At 40.9% G+C, this 23,924-nt stretch overlaps 2 protein-coding genes across 2 annotated transcripts; both read left to right on the forward strand.

The window, feature by feature from the left end:
- Positions 1-4,331: 4,331 nt before the first annotated feature.
- On the forward strand, positions 4,332-12,974 carry LOC115173292 (ancient ubiquitous protein 1). The gene is made up of 12 exons (XM_029731259.1): positions 4,332-4,562; positions 4,915-5,052; positions 6,489-6,639; positions 7,224-7,411; positions 7,843-7,915; positions 8,215-8,288; positions 11,137-11,203; positions 11,424-11,529; positions 11,665-11,808; positions 12,004-12,152; positions 12,299-12,387; positions 12,505-12,974. The coding sequence occupies exons 1-12, from the start codon at positions 4,522-4,524 to the stop codon at positions 12,593-12,595; spliced, it is 1,311 nt and encodes a 436-aa protein (XP_029587119.1). The 5' UTR covers positions 4,332-4,521; the 3' UTR covers positions 12,596-12,974.
- Positions 12,975-15,020: 2,046 nt separating this feature from the next.
- On the forward strand, positions 15,021-17,715 carry LOC115173286 (tubulin beta-4B chain-like). Its single transcript, XM_029731247.1, has 4 exons — positions 15,021-15,184; positions 15,899-16,007; positions 16,172-16,282; positions 16,520-17,715. The coding sequence occupies exons 1-4, from the start codon at positions 15,128-15,130 to the stop codon at positions 17,578-17,580; spliced, it is 1,338 nt and encodes a 445-aa protein (XP_029587107.1). The 5' UTR covers positions 15,021-15,127; the 3' UTR covers positions 17,581-17,715.
- Positions 17,716-23,924: the final 6,209 nt, after the last annotated feature.

The raw sequence follows: 23,924 nt of genomic DNA on the forward strand, positions 1-23,924 counted from the left end.
GTATTCATTCCCAATATCTTGGGTGTCTGAGATTTGATTGGGCTGCACCACTGACGCTCTATAATATGAACTCTTCGCTACATCAATATGAAGTTTAGAAGCAGGTGGTTTACCATCAAAAGTATGTACATTTTGCATATTAAGTTGGAAGTCCGAGGGTCTTCTTTGAGCAGTTGACATTCCCTGATTTAAACTCTCCACAGGCAATAGGTTTTGTACCTGAACCTCATTTACATTCTGTTTAACATTTTTGTTTAATTTCACCTTCTTGTCACTAGCAACAGGATGTATAAATGTGTCACAGTCCCCTTTAAAACTAAATCAAGTTCTCTTCCCCACTCTGTTACAATGACTTAAGTGTGTGCTGTCACCCTCATCTCCTATCTCATTACATATGGGTGATGGGCTCAAAGGGTTGGTCCTCACTCAGAATAACACCATTTTGAATGTTACCGCTATTCTTGTCCCACATATTCCTAAGATATTTTGACACCACATTTAATGACAATGGGTTTTCCAATTGGTCATTGCAACGTTTTGGCAACTTCCTCCCAAAATTAGAAGTCAAATTGCTCATTATGCTGCATAACGGAATGTATTGCCATTGAAATAGCATGGTAACCAAATATTTATTTTAACTTTCTGATCCTCCCCAACATCCCTGCCACACCCATACAATTTATGTTTCAGATTTGTTTGTTCCACAGCATTATTTTAATGTATCATCTGTTGTGTAAAATTTCTGACCTGTGCTTTAATCAGTACAGTCAACTCCACAGTTAACTCTATCACCACATGCAACACTGTCACTATCATTACAGTCAACTCCTACTATAACCATAGGTCCACCCTTTACCAGACCTTCCACAGATATTGCATTTTTTGGGGACAAATCAAAACTTATTTCTGGAAGAAGCCGTTGACTTGCCTCCTGAAGTACACAGCACAGCCATTGGTTAGTGTGATGGAAATTCTACCCTTAATCAATAATGAGGAGAGGCAAAATGAATAATCAATCAAGGCATTACTTTTATTAAAAGACTTGTTATTACAAGGAGGCTTGTCTCTCCACACATGCAAGTGTAATGAAGTGAGAGCCCCCTGAGTGGAGTTAACTTCTGGGTTATATACTATCCCAGGATCGGTGCAATATGACGTACAATGGTCCCAAACACTAACCCCACACATCCCGTGCCAGACCTTGGGCCCCAAATACAAATAACTTGTTTTGTTCAGTACTAAGAAAATTTGTTGTTACTTAGTTTCCACCTTGAACTAGGGGAGAGAACAATCTCCCCTCGGAGGAGGTGACTGACACACAGACACTGTGGAGACAAGTGATTGGTTCCCCATTACTCACGCCATCCCTTCACGTGGTTTGCATTAAAGACACAGTTCACATGGAAACAATGTTTCCTTCTGACCTCCTTTGCCATACTCCTTGCTGATATTCTGCATAGCAACAGGGACATGTGATAGATAAGACTGACTTCTCCCCTCTCTGGACCCAAGGTTACTGAGGCCCATTTGAGGGAGGAAGTGCAGCTGCCAACACCAGAGTCTGAAAGGAGACATTTTAATAACAAGAGTTTCAACAGTTCAATCATATAAGCATATTCCGCAGATAAAACATCTTAATTATCTTTGTTACTTAGCTTATATGAGTTAGATAAAGAAACTCTCAAGCACAATGCCTAGGCTAAAATAAGGATATTTTAGTGCACAAGCATTAGTAGGGTTTAACAGAAAACTTCCCTCACATTAGGCAGCACAAAAGGGCTATAAATGCCACAAAAATCCACCTTCACAACGAGTGTATCCAGATCACCCGATTGACTTAAAACACTAGCAACTAGTTGCAATGCATCCGCCGCCATATCTTCAACACTGTTGCCTCTTGCCCCTTCCACTCTCTAAAGCGCCTCGACCTCATTACATCCTTGACACCTCGACCTCTTTCCCCTTAACTGGCCACTCAAGGAAGTCCGGAGTATGATCCCCAGCACAGTTGCAACATTTTCCATTCACAGATTCTTCAATATCATAATTATCTTGTCTGCAAACATTTGACATGACCATATCCTTTACAATGTCCACACTTTAATGGTTTGAACAAAAATTCTCTCACCACATAACATACTATACCAAGTTTCACATATTCAGGTAGAGTCTCATCAAACAACAATGATATCCACAAGCTTTTTTCCTTCATTCCATTTACCATACGGGTCAGGCAACATGCACTGACCACTCCTGGGATTTTCTGACATAGGTACTCATCATTTATATCCAATGAGACTCCAGCTATAACTCCTTTGGCAGGTGCCCTGCTCCGAAGATCAATACGTGTTACTTCTGACGTGGACAATTCTGCTAGATTCTTCATCAACACAATTAACCAAAACAAGGCTGCTTCAATTCCCTTGATTGAATTCACCTTTCCCACTGCTTTCTTCACAGTCCTCGATATTACAAATGGATTTCCCAAAAGAATCTCCTCCAAAAAAACGCAGCCCAATAAGGCTTTATCGAGCTGGTCCTTGTCTTCTACTACAACTTTTGCTCATTTTGTTGCATTCTTTGATTTCACTATTTTCCATTCATTATCACACACTTCACTAGCCACCCCTTTGGATTCAAGCACAGGCGCCATTTCCTCTTTCTGACAACCTGACATTCACTGTCAACTGTGGGACCTTATATAGACAGGTGTGTGCCTTTCCAGATCATGTCCAATCAATTGAATTTACCACAGGTGGACTCCAATCAAGTTGTAGAAACATCTCAAGCATGATCAATGGAAACAGGATGTAACTGAGGTCAATTTCGAGTCTCATAGCAAAGGGTCTGAATACTTATGAAATAAGGTATTTCAACAAAAAAATGTATACATTTGCTAAAATTTAAAAAAAACTGTTTTTGCTTTGTCATTATGGGGCATTGTGTGTGGATTGATGAGGGGGAAAAAAAAGATTTCATCAATTTTAGAATAAGGCTGTAATGTAACAAAATGTGGAAAAAGTCAAGGGGTCTGAATACTTTCCCGAATGCACTGTATAGATTCTACAGTCCCTAGTGAGTAATCCCAACCCCACTTTTACATCAGCACAAATAATGTTTTTTTTTTCTCTATAAAGCGATATTTAATGTATAATAGTGAGCGTTATTGTATTTTTTTTTGTTGACGGCATGACTGTATTTTATATTTTTTAATAATAAAAGTTCTAAATGTGCTTTATGAGTAGTGCCTGACCCTAGTGTGGCAACCCATATATTCTAAGTTATTTCAATGGGTCGTTCTCCATTCTGATTGTTTTATACTGTTCAATTCAACCCAAAATTATTTTGGGTTTTCCTGAACTCATTTGAAATCATTTCCACACTGCCACATAAGATCTGCACGATATGGGCAAACAATATAGGCCTTATTTTAAACCAAATGTTGCAATTGCGATTTGATTTAGAGCAAAACACTTGGTTGAACTGTTGGAATCATAGAAATATAATAATTATTCGAATACAGTGTTTGACATGAAAACAAATGAAAATGCCAGGGAGGAGTTATTGTGACAGAGTAGACACCGAATTAGTGGATTTATATTAAGAAGCAAAGTGAAAACAGCCTCTTGGTCATCAACATTGTTGCATGTGCAGCATTGACCGTGCAGAGATTGAACGCAAGCGTCTCGTGCTCCAGGAACAACAAATGCGCTCATTGATTGATAGGGGGCGGGGCTAGGTCTGTGTGGAACGCAGCATGGAGAGAGAGAGAGCGGAGAGAAATTAGTCAAGTAGCGAAGTAAGCAAAAAAAATGCACGTTACACACGGCGTATTATATTTAACAAACCGAACATTCAAATACTGTTATAGAAGGTAATGTAAAAAAAACCTGCATCAATACGGGTATATCGTAAAATACGGTATGTTGGTATATCGTAAAATAATGTATACCGCCCAGCCCTAATTGTGGCCAATGTAATGGGCGGATTATTCAGAGCCCCATGAAATGACACCATATAGATTATACAGCCTCTACTGACTATTCCCTACCCAACTTTTACTGCGGAACCAAGAATAGTTTTTGCTCTATAAATCAATATGTATACCATCTACAGTGATTCACATTTATTTAACCTTGGAACATGTTTGAAAACACAAATGTAATGCAAATATCATTTAAATATGAATAATTGTTCATGTTTAGACAGGTATTTTTATATCATGAATAAATACAGGTTATTGACACCTTTCTACCATTACATGGACTTTTATTTGGAAATGTTCCGAAATTCCGTAACCCGGAAGTACTTTTTGTGTTGCTGACGAGACGCTGATCTCTTTCTAGCGTTGAACATGGCGCCCGAGGTAGACTAGCTGGAAACGTTAGCCAGCATCAACATGAGCAAATAAATTGTTACCAGTTTTACCTTTTATCGTTTCGAATTAAATGGTTGATTAGGTAGTATGCAGGAAAGTGACGGGTGTAATTAACTTTCTCAACCTACAGATTAGGTGAAATAATGGAAACTCGAGGAATAGAACAGATGTTTGACTTCCAGCGGTAAGAACAAGAAGTGTTGTTTTCAAGACAAGCTAGCTAGCAGCTAAATGAGTTTATCAGTCCACCGATACCCATGGCAGAGATTTCCAATAGTCTTGCTCATAATCGGCTCTGGCTATTAGCTAGCTAAGTCGTCGTCTTCTTGGCGTTCATTTAGCTTGTTAGTTACTGTAAGCAAATTAGCCAACAAGATATCAATACTATTATCCATTAACGGCTAGCTAGCAAGTAGCTTGGTCGGTAGCAGTTACATTAGTTTCCTAGCTAGAAGCATATAATCTGTCCCCTTGGACTCAGAATATTCTTCCTGTCAAGGATAACACCGAGCTGTCTCTGTGTTTGTCCCAAACAGGTTGCCAAACGATGGACTGGTCCTTTTGCTGGTGTTGCTTTACTCTCCAGTTGGCCTGTGTTTGATGTTACTACGACTCTTCGTAGGTGCACATGTGTTTTTGGTGAGCTGTGCACTCCCAGACAGTCTTGCTAGAAGGTAAGGGTAGTTTTACAACTGGTTATCTTATTAAATGTTAGGTTGACTCAGCATAATGACAAAATCATACACAGTGGGGTGACCTCCTGCTTAAAATAAAAACAAATCTATCAATACTGCCACAATGGTGAAGGGGCATAAAGATGTCAGAATTCAGTTATGTCATTGTTAAACCGCTATCCATAGTGCTTAAACTTTAGGCATTCTGTCTTCTCCCTACAGTTCTGAGTGATTAGCTTCGCCCATGACTGGCTCATGTGAACTACAATCCCGACGCTGTGTTTAGACACGTCAGTAATCAAGGCTATCAAAACATATGGCCCTTATCTTTCATCAAAAGAGAAAGAACCCTTCAAATAAAAAATATACACTTACTGTAGCAGTTTTACACAGATCCATTCAGCTATGGGTGCCTCCATCTGACTAAACTACACTTCCGCTACACTTCCAGAGTTACCCTTACACACAGGTGTTTGGAGCACACTAGATAGCTAATTAGCACAGGCCTCTTGTCTTCTGTCTGTTTTTTTGTAAACAAGCACTGTAGCATGGAGATATGGCCGTGTGGGAACATTAACCAAATAGAAGGTGTGTAGTAATTTAACCTTTTGTTTTTAGAAAAGTATTACTCGCTGATATGAAAGATATGTTCCTTATCTTTAAAAAACACTACCGTCAGCGACGCGTGTTAATGTTTAAAGCAAGCGTCAAGGCTCTTTAAAAAAAAAACAGTCAGGAGATACTAACATCAATAGGCGCTAAAGCAGTTAGTGTCTATGAATGGGGTACACTGTCCACTGAGGATTTAAACGATGGCTTTTTAAATGGTTTTTAAACATGGTTCAATGCACCAATAAATCAGCACAATATACTTTTTCAGTTTTTCAAATTGTCGGCGTCCTGGAGCTAGAATTGGGTTCATGTATACTTTGCTAATGACAACACAAAAAAAGAGTAAAGGAAAGAAATGTACAATACAACAAACTTAGAAAACAAGGCATTTGTGGTAAGTACATGGGGCTTTAAAAACAAGCTGGCGCACACCTAGAACAATAGTTTGTGTGGAGGTGCTTACTAACGGCGAATAAACTATCAAAATAAAGTCACACACTCCATGTATTGTCTCCCAGCAATTTAATGGGTATTTACCAAAGATTATACATAAATACCCATTAAATTGCTGGGAGATTATACATGGAGTGTGCGACTTAATTTATTTTGATAGTTTAGTACATGGTGGGCCACCATCTTTACGCACCTCTGCTATTGGCTTCTCCCAATATGGGTATGCCTCAACCAAAGAAGGGTGCACATTTTGAAGGAACCAATTGTGGGAAGTCTTGGCAAATTTGCAGTTTGTCTAGTATTTCTCCATTTTAAAACATATCCTGTTTTGTGTTCACTGGATCAAACTCAAAGAATTCTTCCTGTTCCAGATTCATTGTGAGAATAATGTTCTCAGTCCTTGGTATGCACGTCAGACAGAACAGCCCACGTTTAAGAGACAAAAGCACAAAACTGTACATCTGCAATCACGTGACCCAGTTTGACCACAACATTGTCAATCTTCTGACTTCCTGCAATACGGTGAGTGTTTTGTTGAAGTGAAGCTATTCATCGTGTTGCACTTTGAGCTCCTTGAGTTGTTCTCAATGATTTTATATATACAATAGATGACTGATAGGGGGCACTGTTTTGAAGCCACCGTGCCTCCATCTTGGCACTCCCCCACAATTGTAAAAAATATTCTGGAAGCTATAGAAATGCATTTAATGTCTACATTCGTTTTTGCCACATTTATTATATTACAGACACCTTCATGCATACTTTTACATTATATGATATGAACTAAACATAAAGAAATATATAAAAACATTGTTTAGGTATGACTAATGTAATTTTGTCCATTTAATTGAAATACTGTAGAATTCCTATAGAGGACTGCTCCTACTGGGGAGTGCCAATATGGCAGACCGGTGGCGTCAAAGCTGCTCAATGGCCAATACGTAGCATCAGCAATCCAGGGTTTGTAAACATCATTGGTTGTTCTTGCCCAGCTGAACAAAGAGATATATTTTTTTCAAATGCAGCTGCGTTGACTCAACCTTACGCCATCAGCCAGTGTTTGTTATTCATTTTTACCATGACTTGTGACCTGTTCCTCTGCTCAGCCTATGCTGGAGGACTCTGCAGGCTTCGTGTGTTGGGCCAGAGGCTTCATGGAGCTGGGTGCCATATCGGGCCAGGATGAGATGGAGGAGTCCCTCAGGAGATACTGCTCCTCTCCAGAAACTCTGCCCCTGCTCCTCTTCCCCGAGGAGGACACCACCAACGGGCGCGCTGGCCTGCTCAAGTTCAGGTGAGCCACAACACACTGCATTATCCCTGTCATCAAGCTGATTGAGTTCTCACTGTCTCTCGCTTTGGTTTTGAAGTGTTCTTTATTCAAACCAAAAGTGTCCCTGCCCCACAGCACTGGTTTAAATATAATGTGCTGATCAGTACTATCCATAGGATTTATCTTGTGTATAAGACCATTTTTTTAGTAGTCGGTTATATCTGCCGTCTTTGTATATACAAATACGTTTTTCTATTTTTCCCTAATCACCAGTAGAACACAGAACTATTGCTGTTATTAATTGAAATGGATCAAGTGATTTATTAACGGGTCTTTAGAGGAGAATCTGTCCTAAGCAGAATGCCAACACTGCTGTAAGCTGCCTCTGTACTGCCCCTGTATTACTGATTCTAAGAGCTACTGAGCTAACCTGTGTTTTTTATCTCCCTCAGCTCCTGGCCTTTCTCCATGACTGATTCCATTCAGCCTGTGGCCTTGCAAGTGAAGAGGCCATTTGTAGCTCTGGTAATAGCATCAAAACTAAACTGCCTCTGTCATATTAGTTTAAAAGCAGTACTCTTGGCATATTTAACCATCTACATTTGGTGAGTGTTTGTGTAAAAAGTTGGGCTTTCAAAAGTTGAAGGTTTCCTCCAACAGTCCATAGAAGACCAGTACTTTCTTGTAAAATTGGTTTTCACACCAGTGATAGACCTAAAGATTTTGTGTTGATTTTTCACTCAGCCTTTACATATTTCTGTCAGACACATGCAGAGGATTTCCTGAAATGAAAGTACTAATGCAGTTTCTTCCTCTTTCTCAAGAGCACGCCAGACTCCTTTTGGCTGACAGAACTGTTGTGGACCTTTTTCGTCCCATGTACAGTGTACCATGTAAGGTACTAAATAATTACTGTCTCTCACTACTTGTCTTTGTCGGGGCTCTGGTTGGACCTTGTAAAGGTATCACTTTGATAATTGACACATTTTATGCATGTCCTTAAAGTCCAGTCCATTACTCACTGGAAAATTCTGCTAGAATTAACAATGGTTTTTGTGATGGTCTTGCCGTTTCAGAGTTAACATTTTGTCAGGATCAGCAGTATATTGTGTGTTGTAATATAACTTTTCATTCAGCTTGATTATAGGCCAAAAGCAAGCTTTCATCACGGGGAAAGTTTAATATCCCTTTTATACTAAATGTTTTTCTGCCAAATTTACCACACTGCCAACTTTTTTTTCGCCTTTTCCTTATATCTGAAAGGTATTGCTGGTATCAAAGCCAAAACTTTTTTTTATCGGTAAACTTCTGCCTACGGCTTAGTATGAAACGTAGCCGTAAACCTGTGGGGGCATTGGCATGCGCTACGTTCTTAAACTCTTCATGAATGTTAGGCAGCGCCTGTCAACCATCCTCCTGCTAGTTCTAAACTTTGCATAGCCCACCACTCAGCATGCACTGTTTTCTTAACCACAGCTAGATGGATCCCTAAAGAATTACTTTGGGAATAAATATCACTGATTGATGAAAATATTAGAATAAAGTAGACTAATGCAATTGACGGCATGTATCAAATTTTATGTTATGTAGTTTTAACAAGTGGATTATTTTGCTGTTCAGTTGCTTAGTAGTCTAGGCCTACTCCCGACCAAAAGCCAGTGACTTCACTGACTTGTCTCAATCAATGTGATTTTGTTTCACTGAATCTCTGTCTGTATAGGTTCATTGGTTTCTGGCTGGTTTTCTGAGGTGGTATAGCTCGTCTATTTCGTTTGCGCTTCTATCACTGATCAGAAACATGTTGCATGCAATAATATAGCCCAAATGAAGTGTAGGCCTATTATTTTGCTAGATCGCGGATAGAACACGAGACTCACATGCTTTTCAAAATAGGATTGCTATTATTTTCTATGGGTATCATGATGAAGGTATTCTCAATGTAAGACCTTACGCCTGCTTGCTAACAAAGCTGAGTGAGGATAGGAAAGAGATGAAGCATGGATAAAACAATATACGTTATTTTATGACAGCAATTCTACACATTCCCATGACACAAGTTGTGTGGGAAAAATATTATTTGTATTTTATTCTCTTATATATTCTCACTACAAATATACACTGAGCGTACAAAACATTAAGAACACCTCAATTTGTCGGGGCGTGGATTCTACAAGGTGTTGAAAGCGTTCCACAGGGATGCTGGCCCATGTTGACTCCAATGCTTCCTACTGTTGGCTGTATGTCCTTTGGGTGGTGGACCATTCTTGATGCACACTGGAAACTGTTGAGTGTGAAAAACCCAGCAGTGTTCCAGTTCTTGACCCAAACCAGTGCGCCTGGCACCACATACCCTGTTCAAAGTCACTTAAATCTTTTGTCATTCCCATTCACCCTCTGAATGGCGTAGACACAATCCATGTCTCAAGGTGGGGAAAAAATCCTTCTTTAACCTGTCTCTTCATCTACATTGATTGAAGTGGATTTAACAAGTGACATCAATAAGGGATCATAGCTTTCACCTGGACAGTCGATGTCATGGAAAGAGCAGGTGTTCATAATGTTTTGTATACTCGGTGTATGTGTGATTGTGGTAGGTGTGTCTTGTCTGTTTATTGAACAAAATAATGAACTATTGATTTCATTCATTTGCACGTAACATACTTTTGTGTATATATAGTGTATGTGGACACCCCTTCAAATTAGTGGATTCGGCGAATTATAAAATCAAGCACACAGCCATGCAATTTCCATAGACATACATTGGCAGTAGAATGGCCTTACTAAATGTCTAGGAGCAACATCGGCTCAGCCGCGAAGTGGTAGGCCACACAAGTTCACAGAACGGGACTGCTGAGTGTTGAAGCACGTACAAAAATAACATTCACTACCGCGTTCCAAAATGCCTCTGGACGCAACGTCAGCACAAAAACTGTTCGTCGGGAGCGTCATGAAATGGGTTTCCATGGTTCGGGCTAGGCCCCTTAGTTCCAGTGAAGGAAAATCTTAGCGCTACAGCATACAATGACATTCTAGACAATTCTGCGCATCCAACTTTGTGGCAAAAGTTTGGGGAAGACCCTTTCCTGTTTCAGCATGACAATGCCCCCTGTTCACAAAGTGAGGTCCATACAGAAATGGCTTGTCAGGATTTGTGTGGAAGAACTTGACTGGCCTGCACAGAGCCCTGACTTCAACCCTATCAAACACCTTTTGGATGAATTGGAACGCCGAATGCGAGCCAGGCCTAATCGCCCTACATCAGTGCCCAAACCTCACTAATGCTCTTGTGGCTGAATTGAAGCAAGTCCCCGCAGCAATGTTCCAACATCTAGTAGAAAGCCTTCCCAGAAGATTGGAGTTTCTTATAGCAGCAAAGGGGGGACCAACTTCATATTATTGCCCATGATTTTGGAACGAGATGTTCGACGTTCATGTAGTGTAATTAAACTCAGTATGCCATTATTTTGAAAATACATTTTATTTGGCTTATCTATCTTATGACCTGCCTAAACAAAAAAAATGTGATGGTGTATATTCATACAACCACTCGTCACTGGCATGCGCACGGGAGTTATAAAAAGCGTATGCAGGAAAGGATGTGGTAAAAATGGGCCTGTTTAAGGGGGTTATGTAAACATTGCCCTTTTTTTTTTTTTTACATACCGTAAAACCGTAGTGAAAGCAGAATAAGTTCACTATTAATGCTCACAAGGCTTGTAGAGACCCTGTTTTGTTTACTTTTACAGATGGCTCCCCCCTGTATCTAGACAAGATGAAGAGTCACTTCAAGAGTTTGCCAACAAAGTCCAAGAGGTATAAAACCTTTTGTCATTCTCATTTTTACACCCTTATTCTGCACTGCCTTCTATTCACTACCGCCCAGACAAATAAAGCAAGTATGTATCTTATCAAAGGGTTTGTTGTATATTGCAAGTTGTCACATTGGGAGCCGAAAATTCACAATGATATTGAACACTAAAGAAAATAATTATTATATTGTCTTCTGATTGGTCTTTGTGTCGTCCATTTTCAGCTTCTAGCCACTGAGCTCAGCGTGGTCTCTACACAGATTACCAAAGCAGACAAAGCAGAGCACATCAAGAGGAAAAGGCACATTGCACCGCGCACCACAACCTTAAGTGAGTAAGGGAGAGCCCTGGAGAAACCTTCCCTGACAAGGCCCTTCCTACAGCATGGCCTTGGTACAAGTTATGCTCACTTGGAGGGTGGTTGGCACCATTGGTGATGGTGTGTATTTGCTGCTGTCTGTCCAGATCTGGGTGCCAGACCACGTCCAGTTCCCCTGGGCTTCATGATCCGCAGCTCTGGGGTGGAGGAGCTCAGGATCAGCAGGATGGCTCAGCAGGTGAAGGAGGTTCTGCCTGACGTCCCCCTTGGCATCATCACCAGAGACCTGGGTATGCCACCTTTTTATTTCCACTTTGCATTTCCAGTGCAGTGACTGGGAATTTGGAATGGTGATGAGCAGTGCACTCGAGTCCTGTATTTACATGTGCATTTTATTCAAATGGAGTTTGTATTAGGATCAATGGGAGAAAAAGGCACAGTAGCTTGCAGCTTTCCCCAAATCTTTCCCTTTACCCTTTTTACAGTGCAAACCAACTGTGTGGACACCACTATCACTAACCTCCTGGAGAGCACTGAGGTGTTCCCAGTGGAGGCCACAGGCGGTGCCACGTCTGCACCAGGCCCAGCCTGGAGGTCCCCCTCTTCTTCAGCTGCACCTGCTCCCACCATTAAGGTTTGCCAATCATCTAAATGATGTCTTACGTCCACTGGTAGTCTATATTACCTTGCTCGCAAAGTAATTGAGGTGCCATCTTGCTACGCTATTCTATTTATCAGGAGTTTGATATATAGTCTGATTTTTATCATTTTGACCCATAGCCTGCTGCCAAATCTTTTGGGAAATCACCGGTAGACAGACACATGTCCCTACAAGAGAGGAAAGAGGCCTTGTATGAGTTTGCAAGAAGGTGAGATCAAAGCTGCAATTCAATCTCGGATTGATTTATAATTCCACCCACATTTTACAGTCATTGTTGTCCACCTTTCAACTCTGTTAGTTGTTTCCGCCCTCCTTTCTCTTCTAGACGCTACATCGAAAAGCATGAACTGGAGCAGTACGAAACCTCTGAACAAGATCTGATTGCTGGGAAACGTGTTAGGAATGACAGTTGTTAAAATCCAAAAAATGTACAGACAATAAGTGTACTAGAGTGGAGTTTTTGTTGAACCCACACGTACAGGAAGAAGACCTGAAGATTTCAATGGATTTATTTGTATTTTTTTTTTATTATTATTTTTTGCATGGCAATCATGCATGTCTTTTTAATTGTTTGTCCTGGTAAAAATATTATTTTGATAACAATTTCTATTAAGACCCAGTGACGTGAAACATCTGATTATTTTTATAATGGCAGAGGTGGTGGTCAAAACTAAATCTATCTTGCTCTGCTTTCAGAGAATAGCCATCAGGTCTTAGGTTCATTATGATTTGACAGTACGTGTTTCTGCAGTATACATTTTTAAAGTGAATAAAATCAGTCATTTATAAATGCAAGAGATTGTCTTGAGTAGCATCACAATTCCAGTATTTATTTTTGATTTACCCTGGCTGGAATTAATAAGAGTGCGAAGCACCGTTGGGTCATAAAATCAGTGTATGTCATGCTTTTGAACTCTACCTCAGAGTAAATACATTTGTGTATAAACGTTTGTAGTTATCAAGTCAAAAACCCAACGGTAAAACCGTAAAAACTAGAGCATATAGCTTTTGAGGGAGGTCATTCAAAGTGATTCCTATTGTTGGCAGTAGATAAGACAGGCTGATCATCCCTGTGATTATCTAAAGAAACTTAACATTAAACAAATGTTTAATAGTCAGACGACCACGAATAGCACACCATTGTGAATGAGGTGTTATGCTTGTGTAGGCGTGGCATATGAGTGTTCTTCTGTCTCTGCCTGAGGCCCGGGCTCTTGTGGCGCAAGGGGTATATCACTCCCCTCTGCACCGCAGGGTCATAGGGCCCACTTCAGCTGTTCTCCCTCTTTCCTACACTTGTTTGAGAAGTAGGCCACTAACCCAGTACATCACCTATAGTTATCTGCCACACTATCGGCACTGTGGCTGTATCGTGCACGCGGGGTGGAAATTACCAGTGAACTCAATATATTATCACAATACTTGGGTGCCGATAAGATATGTGTTGCGATTCAATACTGTGATTTGATTGCAATTTGATGTTCCAAACTTATTGCTCACCATATGTCTGCTACAGAGAGACAAGAGAGCCATGAGAAAACGAGTTTTGATCAGTCATGAAATAAAAGTGCTGAAAACAAATTGGCTCCTATTTAAAAAGAGGGGGAACTAGCTATGAAGGAAAAATACTGTTTTGGTGCAGGTATAGCCAACTAGTGCAAAAATAATCTTGCGATATTGTCAAAATTATATTTCTTCAAAAATAATATCTCTATGTAACTAGATTTCTTTTCACCACCAATGTGTATGTATCTCATAGTCGGGAGAGCGAAGGGAAGAATGGGTGATACAAAAAATGTTATTCAAGTTGGCCTACCTGAATCTGACATTTCATCCTGACAATGGTCAGTTGAATGTTGCAGATTTTTTAATATGTGGAACCTTAAAGGTAAACAATTATATATTTTGCCTGTAACTCTTATAATTCAGATAGTGGATGACTGTCTTAAAGATGGCATTTAATCACTTCAGCAAGAGCCTTAAAATTTCAAATATCTTGTCTGTCACTGGCTTGTTGCCTCCAAGAAAATAGACCAAATCAAAGATAAAATAATATAAATATGATTATTCATAATTTCTCCCTAATTAATGTAATTGATGGAGCGCCGTTTCATGATGCAAACATTATGATTGAAGGCATTGAATGCTGCAAACTTGAACAAATTAATTCTGTCAAGGCATACATGCTAGACTTTTGATAATATGATAATGTCGGCCTAGGCCAGGGGTCGGCAACCCAAAATGTTGAAAGAGCCATATTGGACCAAAAAAACAAATCTGTCTGGAGCCGCAAAAAATTAAAAGCATTATATAAGCCTTATAATGAAGGCAACACATGCTGTAAGTGTCTATATTAGCTATATTAGCCTACTATCAAAATGATAAGTAGGCTACAAATACATAATGAACATTCATGATTAAACGTTTATTTTACCTGCAGCGCATCCTGGAGAGAATGACGCACCACGTGACTACTCTGCTGTACGATGGCGCTTTAAGTTTAACTTCCATTATAATATTAATGTATTATGTTTCGTTGCATTGATGAAATTATAGAAATACAATACAGAAATCAGATTTTTGATGTCATTTTTATTTTAGGATTCGAAAAAACAACAAAATGTGCAACGTGCATAATAGGCCTCCCTAGGCTAATGTAGCCAGTACTTTATTCTCAGTTAATTTCCTATGGTCCTATAATATTCAGCCTATTACAACACGTGATGTCGCACTTCCAATCAGAAATCCACCAATCACGTCGCTTACAACGCGGGCACTGCGACCAAACGGACCAATATAATTCCTGTAAATTGAAGCGGTTTTTAGAGAATGACCTAACAAAAATACCCTGTACCCGCCACTGAGGTATGTATAAATACACATATGAGCGCAAAAGTTTGTAGCCATTCGAAGAAGGAAGTTAGATATATTTTTACTCCACTAACAAAATGAGAGAGATTGTTCATTTACAAGCAGGGCAGTGCGGCAATCAAATTGGCGCAAAGGTTTGTACACGTCTAGGCTTTTAAAGCCATATATATATATCTTTTTTTAAATTATGTCTAGAATTATTATTGGTAAAAAAAAAAATCTACGGCCGAGAGCCCTCGAGATAATGATCTTTCAAAGTGTGCGCGAAAACATGTAACCCCTTTGTTCTCAGTTGATCAATAATTGTTTGTCGGAAAGTATCATCCTCTCGATTATACATTGTTTGCCTTCCTGTTCCAACAAGTGCAATGATTTTTAAATTGTTTGTACTTGTTTTATACGGGGAACCATTCAAACGATCGCGGTAATGTAATTCAAGGGTGTTGACTGCCCCGCGTTGGACGAGCTCGCAGTTATGTCTGGTTCAGGTCATGGAGTGCGCCGAGCCCGCCAGCGCGCGCTCTTTGCGATTACATTATAGCCTTGCTTTTTTTAGTTTGGTTTATATTTACTTATCGATGTACTAATACATTGAGCATAATTTTCATGTTTTGTTTGTACATTTAGCGAAGGACAACGCATAATAAAAATATATAAAATGGGTGCCAACTTTTGAAACTCCATTTTGTTTTTGACACTTGACGCATGGAAGCCAGAAAGCAGAGCTCTTACTTTTTTTTAACAAGTTCAAAATGGCTTGTTTGCTTCCATTTTGTATTTAGTTCAACTGCAAAAATGTTAAGTGAATTGACTCTGGATTGGCATTAATTGACGTCTCCCTATGCTAGTTCTGGGAGGTGATTAGTGATGAGCATGGCATTGACCCCACTGGAAGTTACAACGGGGACAGTGATCTTCAGCTGGAAAGAATTAATGTGTACTACAATGAAGCTTCAGGTGCGTTAAGTGGTGTGATGTCTTGAGCCACAATGGTCTGGTAAATCTGGCAATTGTCCAATTCGGGCTAAATGCAACAAAACCAAAAATGGATCTCCTAGTTAACATTATTAGCCAGGTACGATTGTTTTGAATCTCTTTAAGTGCTATTTTTTACTTTTCAGGTGGAAAGTATGTGCCACGCGCAGTACTTGTGGACTTGGAGCCTGGGACCATGGACTCTGTGAGGTCTGGACCATTCGGTCAAATCTTCAGGCCTGACAACTTTGTCTTCGGTAAGAAACTTGGAACTGTCTATGGGCCAGGATTAGTTTTATGTTACAATAAACCTTCATTACTTGACTACAGGCACCACAGGCAAACTGTTGGCATTGGTTACTCAAAAGAAAGGGTTGCCATGTCACTTAATTAGCTTTGTCATCTCCTGCTTTAGTGTTTGTGTAATCCATCACTAGGGCCCAGTTTCATCTCATGTTATCTTTACATTGACATTATACTTCTGTCCGTTACAGGTCAGAGTGGCGCAGGTAACAACTGGGCCAAGGGCCACTACACCGAGGGTGCAGAGCTGGTTGACTCTGTCTTGGATGTGGTGAGGAAAGAGGCTGAGAGCTGTGACTGCCTGCAGGGCTTCCAGCTCACCCACTCCCTGGGAGGTGGAACCGGCTCTGGCATGGGCACCCTGCTCATCAGCAAGATCCGTGAAGAGTACCCCGACCGCATCATGAACACTTTCAGCGTGGTGCCCTCCCCTAAAGTGTCAGACACAGTGGTCGAGCCCTACAACGCCACCCTCTCAGTCCACCAGCTGGTAGAGAACACAGACGAGACCTACTGTATTGACAACGAGGCGCTCTACGACATCTGCTTCCGTACCCTCAAACTCACCACGCCCACCTACGGAGACCTCAACCACCTGGTGTCTGCCACCATGAGCGGGGTCACCACCTGTCTCCGCTTCCCCGGCCAGCTCAACGCTGACCTGCGCAAACTGGCAGTCAACATGGTGCCCTTCCCCCGTCTCCACTTCTTCATGCCTGGCTTCGCCCCCCTCACCAGCAGGGGCAGCCAGCAGTACAGAGCCCTGACGGTTCCAGAGCTCACTCAGCAGATGTTTGACTCGAAGAACATGATGGCCGCCTGCGACCCTCGTCACGGCCGTTACCTCACTGTGGCTGCAGTCTTCCGCGGGCGCATGTCCATGAAAGAGGTGGACGAGCAAATGCTGAACGTACAGAACAAGAACAGCAGCTACTTTGTTGAATGGATCCCCAACAACGTCAAGACTGCAGTCTGTGACATTCCTCCCCGTGGCCTCAAGATGGCTGCCACCTTCATTGGCAACAGTACTGCCATCCAGGAGCTGTTCAAGCGCATCTCTGAGCAGTTCACAGCTATGTTCCGCCGTAAGGCTTTCCTCCATTGGTACACAGGAGAAGGCATGGATGAGATGGAGTTCACTGAGGCAGAGAGCAACATGAACGACCTGGTGTCTGAGTACCAGCAGTACCAAGACGCCACTGCAGAGGAGGAGGGCGAGTTTGAAGAGGAGGGTGAAGAGGAGTTGGCTTAAATTGTCAGTTTTCTTTCCTTGTGAAACGTCTGACTGGTGTTTGTTTTTCACTTCATATTTCCTGTATCTGACAACCTTCAGCTGTACCTTTTTTTTTGTTTTTTTGTTTACTAGCAATAAAAGAAACATGGTTAACTTGTTTGTCATTTAATAAGATCATGGGTAATGTATAGTAAGTACACTAAGTGAAGCTAATAGTAATTTCTTTGACATGTCTACTTTAACATTACAAATAATGTGTCTGGGAGTTAATGGTGAAATTTGTTTCCCATGCAGTTCAGCTATACTGAACAAATATAAATGCAACTATTGAGTTACAGTTCATATAAGGAAGTTAGTCACTTGAAATAAATTCATTAGGCCCTAATCTATGGATTTCACTTTGCTGGAAATACAGATATGCATCTGTCAGTCACAGACACCAAAAAAGGGTGTTGGCCAGTATCTGGTGTGACCATTTGCTGCAAGCAATGTGAGAGAACTCAGAGTTGATCAGGCTGTTGTAGAATGTTGACCCACTTCAATTGCTTTGCAAAGTTGTTGGATATTGGTGGGAACTTGAACATGTTTTTGTACATGTCTATCCAGAGCATCCTGAATGTGCTCAATGGGTGTCATGTCTAAGTATGCAGGCCATGGAAGACCTGGGACATTTGTAGCATCCAGGAATTGTGTACAGATCTTTAACATGGAGCTGTGCATTATCGCGCTGAAACATACGGTGGTGGATGAATGGCACACTACGTATCTGCATTCAAATTGCCATCGATAAAATGCAATTGTGTTGTCCATAGCTTTTGCCTTCCCATATCATGGGGCACTGTTAACTACCGCACTCCCACACAACGCCATACACGTGGTCTGCAGTTGTGAGGCTGATTGGACGTACTGCCAATTTCTCTAAAAAGACATCGGAGGCAACAGCTCTGGACATTGCTGCAGTCAGCATGCCAAATGTACACTCCCCGGAGCAGCAGGTGGCCTAGTGGTTAGAGCGTTGGGTCAGTAACTGAAAGGTTGCTGGATCAAATCCCCGAGCTGACAAGGTAAAAATCTGTCCCTGAGCAAGGCAGTTAACCCACTGTTCCCCGGGTGCTGAAGATGTGAATGTTGATTATGGCAGCCCCTCGCACCTCTGATTCAGAGGGGTTGGGTTAAATGCGGAAGACACATTTCAGTTGAATGCATTCAGTTGTGCAATTGACTAGGTATCCTCCTTTCAACTTGAGACATCTGTGGCATTGTGTTGTGACAAAACTGCACATTTTTGTGGCCCTTTGTGCACCTGTGTAATGATAATGCTGTTAAATCAGCTTCTTGATATGCCACACCTGTCAGGTGGATGGATTATCTTGGCAAATAATAAATACTCAGTTGCAGGGATTTAAACATATGTGCACAACATTTGAGAGAAATAAGCTTTTTGTGTGTATGTAAAATTTCTGGGATGTTTTATTTCAGTTCATGAAACATGGGACCAACACTTAACATGTTGCATTTATATTTTTGTTAATTGTAGTTGTACACAAGCCTTTGAACGGTATTCATGTTTGTTTTAGAGAATATTGGTATTTGCAATACATTTTTTAAAGTTAAATATTGGATCTCAAGGATTTTGGTTCCTAAAAGGCAAATATGTAGCTGATTCAAATCTGGTTAGGAAAATCCCATACTAAGAGCATCTGCTAGATAACTAATATAGATTGTGAGCATGAAACCTAAAACAGTGACGTGGAATTATTTTAATTCTAGTGAGGTCAAGGCCCATGCAATCTCCTATTCTCTATTTGCAAAACATTATGTAGGTAGGACTACAATATAATACAAAATGTGAAATTCCTTTCCTGAAAAGGGGTCACCGGGGCCCAGTTTTTCAGAACATTCAACCCTGAACCCTCATTAAATTGAGTTCCCCCTTCACTTTAGATTATATTTTGCCCAAATGTTATTGGATCATATAAAATTATCTTTGTAGCATATGATGTATGTTAGAGATTTGGTTCAGTTCTCTCTTAACTACATCCAAAAATGAGGGACCAAACCTGAAGAATGAGCAGCATTTAACGCTACACAAATTTGATCTGGATTAAATGTTTTGGAGAAACTGGGCTCTCTAACTGTTGGGCTCCCGAGTGGCGCAGCGGTGTAAGGTACTGCATCTCATTGCAAGAGGTGTCACTACAGTCGTCCGGGTTTGGCCGGAGTAAGCGGTCATTGTAAATAAGAATTTGACTTCCCTAGTTTAAAAAAATACAAATGAACTGTTCATGTCATGTGAGAGTAGTCGGTTGTCTTTTCACCTAAATACCACTAGGTGGCACTAATTGTTCTTTGCCCAGAATGCCAGGGACGAGATGAAAGGCAGAGGCCAGGGTTTATGATGAAGCACACCGATGCGCAGGGCCGACGTTATGGGCGGGCGCTATAGGGCCTGGCCCCACCCTACCGTACCTCCTTGCCTTTCCAAATAAAATACTAAAATATTGATCAAATATTGACCGAGACGCTCGCCGACAGAAAAACCCATCAATCTCATCTAAAGCATCGGAGCGAGCGAAACAGCGCCCCTCTGTCTCCGTAAGTGTAGACCATGTATCTGAAGCTGTCTGGACAAAAGGAGTCATACTTTTTCTGTATTGACAGCTTCAGATGATATTGTACATTGGCTACATATCGTAAAACGGGCGCTGTTTCGCTCGCTAGTTTCAGCAGAGAGGAAGAGGCGAAGCGAAAGGGCTCACTCTCACAAATAAAAAATCTGTGCTGAATAATCCCAATGCGTTTCTATAGGCATAAAATGTAGACCTAGTTTGTCGCCTGCATTTCTGCCTTTACAATTTATGACAATCCCGGCATTGGGACAATGCCTTGTATTGTTAGGGCGGGAAATGAGCATCTCATCATTATATAGAGATTTCTGGTTTCAGCCATTTGCGAATTAGAAAGGAAAGTTGGCGGGTGCACAGTGCACTGTTAGGATGCTGGCTTCCCCTACAGCAAATTAATAATTCAAAATACTTTACCAGAGAGCTTGACTTAGCCACAGATGACCATTAGCTTCTTTAAATTTTTTGTTGTTGTGGATTGTTTCAAATCACAAATGCATAGGCCTATGCCTATTTGGGAAGCCAGCAATTTGGGCAGTGTGTGTGGCAATAGGCCTAGCTGATTATTGAGTTGTGTCCGTCAGTGAAAATCACCTAAAATGTGGGAAGATAATGTGTTTTGAGTATAATTTAAAATGTTGAGACAAGTAGAAGGGGAAGGGTGTGTGGGTGACGATATGGGCATCTCTCTCCAGAATGCATGCACTCAGCTCTCCAGAATGTGCTTTGCTGTCTCCCGACAATTATTGGACATTCATTGTTTCATTGTGTGAGTTGTTTGCCCTTTGATTGTTTATTTTGATCAATTCACCATTACATATGTAACTAGTAGGCCTAGTAAATGTACCCTTAATCCACATAATTTGGTTACATTAATTTATGTTAATGCATGTATTAGAGTCGTTTACCATTATCATTCTGGAAGTGGAAACGTTGTTTGCAGAGTTCACATATGGTTCACAACCTGCTACACTAGTGAGAAACAAGTTTTGGTTTATTTCATAAGCCTCATTTAGGAGTTTTGTCCCCAAAAAATGTGCTCCATGTGAGCAATGAGCATGTGTGTGGTTTCCAGGTGACGCTGGTTGAGAGAATTCCAAGAGTGTGCAAAGCTGTCATCAAGGCAAAGGGTGGCTACTTTGAAGAATCTAAAATATAAAATGTTTTGGTTACTACATGATTCCATGTTTATTTCATAATTTGATGTCTTCACTATTTTTCTACAATTTAGAAAATAGTCAAATAAAGAAAAACCCTTGAATGAGTAGGTGTGTTCAAACTTTGACTGGCACTGTAGGTGTCCATATGGCATCATTTAATTCAGATTTTTATGATTAACCACATTACAATAATTTTCAGAAAAGAAACTGTTATAATTGAAATGAAACTTTTCTACGAAAATGCGCATATCAAATACCCATCCAACTGATTCGTTCTGGTGCCGGCCCTGCCTATGCACTTTACTTTTAAGTAGGTGAAATGCCACATGCCGAAAGATTATGGGCAAAAAAGGGTACTTTTAAGTAGGGTACAGAACAACACAAACCCACTGAGTGGGCACAGACGTCAATTCAACGTCTATTTCACGTTGGTTCAACATAATTTCATTGAAATGACTGGAAACAACGTTAATTCAACCAGTGCGTGCCCAGTGGGAAGAATTTCTATAGCATTTGTAACTAGGGTGACAAAGTATCCCAGATTGTGCGGGACAGTACCTAATTTTGGCACTTTGTCCTATTGACATCCTGCAACCAAACAATTACAGCATGTCCCGCACTTTATCAACACCAGTAATTTAGAGGAAAAGGTTGATTTGTCCCGTATTTCAGTCAGACATACCAAACTGTCTCATGCAGTCACGTTGTGCTTATGTAAAGATATATATATATATATCATAAGGATGTGGTACTGGTGATTTTAAACACTTCTCCAATCGTTAATTGGATCTGATATTCTGCACAGCGCAAGACAAGACTTAGCCAATGTCATAGGCCTATCATCAACCAATCACATTTCTCAAATCCTTTATGGCTAAATTCCAGCTAAATTTGGAAAGGATTGAAACACAACCAAAACAAACAGCAAATACATCCAACAAATGTATAGAGTCACAACCTTGATGTAGTCATTGCGTGTTATGAATATGGGACCAAAGACTTCACTTTTTACTACTTTAATACACATATAAGTGAAACAACAAAAAAATTGTCACTGCCCCAATACTTTTGGAGCTCACTGTATGTGCAGCTATTGGCGGCACACCCCAACCCTGGGCCACATGTGTTATACCACTGTACTATGAGTTTATCATTAAAATGATTAGCATATACAGGACAGAGGTCACAGGACTAAGATAAGCTATTTTTTTAGGGCCTATAATAACCTTAGAGATCGCTGTTTTACAGCCTCAGTGAAACAACCTGTCCTGATTTGTCATAGACGCTCGCTAAAAAACTTTAATGAGCAAACCTTCCTTCATGAACTGGCCTCTGTAAAATGGTATAGAGTCAGCTTGATCCCCTTTGTCGAAGATGCTTGGACCTTTTAAAAAAATATATTTTCAGTGGTATTGTTAACAAACACGCCTCCATAAAGAAAATGAGAATTAAAAACAGCCCTTGGTTCGGCAGTGATCTTGCAGAGTTACTCCACCTCAAGAATTGCATTTGGCGAAAGGCTTGGCACATGCATACTCGGGCTGACTGGCTCTCGTTCAGGCAAATGCGGAATAAGTGCACTCAGGCTATCCGGAAGGCCAAAGTTAATTACTTTAAGGAGCAGTTCTCTCTCTGTGGGTCTAACCCCAAGAAGTTCTGGAAAACGTTTAAAAACCTGGAGAACAAACCCTCCTCCTCACAGCTGCCCATGTCCCTTAATGTTGATGATGTGGTTCTTACTGACAAGAAGCACATGGCTGAGCTCTTTAATCACCATTTCATTAAGTCGGGATTCCTATTTGACTCAGCCATGCCTCCTTGCCCGTCCAACATTTCCTCATCTCCCACCCCTTCTAATGCTACTAGCCCCGACGCTCCTCCCTTTTCCCCCCCTGCCCTGCTACAAAGTTTCTCCCTGCAGGTGGTCACTGAGTCCGAGGTGCTAAAGGAGCTCGTTAAACTTGACCCCAAAAAACATCTGGGTCAGATGGTTTAAACCTTTTCTTCTTTAAGGTTGCTGCCCATATTATCACCAAGCCTATCTCTGACCTTTTTGACCTGTCTTTCCTCTCTGGGGAGGTTCCCATTGCTTGGAAGGTGGCCAAGGTTAGTCCTTTATTTAAAGGGGGAGATCAAGCTGATCCTAACTGTTATAGGCCTATTTCTGTTTTGCTTTGTTTATCAAAAGTGTTGGAAAAACTTGTCAATAATCAACTGACTGGCTTTCTTGATGTCTATAGTATTCTCTCTGGTATGCAATCTGGTTTCCGCTCAGGTTATGGATGTGTCACTGCAACCTTAAAGGTCCTCAATGATGTCACCATTGCCCTTGATTCTAAGCAATGTTGTGCTGCTATATTTATAGACTTGGCCTAAACTTTTGATACGGTAGACCATTCCATTCTTGTGGGCTGGCTAAGGAATATTGGTGTCTCTGAGGAGTCTTTGGCCTGGTTTGCTAACTACCTCTCTCAACGAGTGCAGTGTATAAAGTCATAACACCTGCCCTCTCAGCCACTGCCTGTCACCAAGGGAGTACCCCGAGGCTCAATCCTAGGCCCCACACTCTTCTCAATTT

The sequence above is a fragment of the Salmo trutta genome, chromosome 3 (genome assembly GCF_901001165.1).
Source record: "Salmo trutta chromosome 3, fSalTru1.1, whole genome shotgun sequence".
Classification (NCBI taxonomy): domain Eukaryota; kingdom Metazoa; phylum Chordata; class Actinopteri; order Salmoniformes; family Salmonidae; genus Salmo; species Salmo trutta.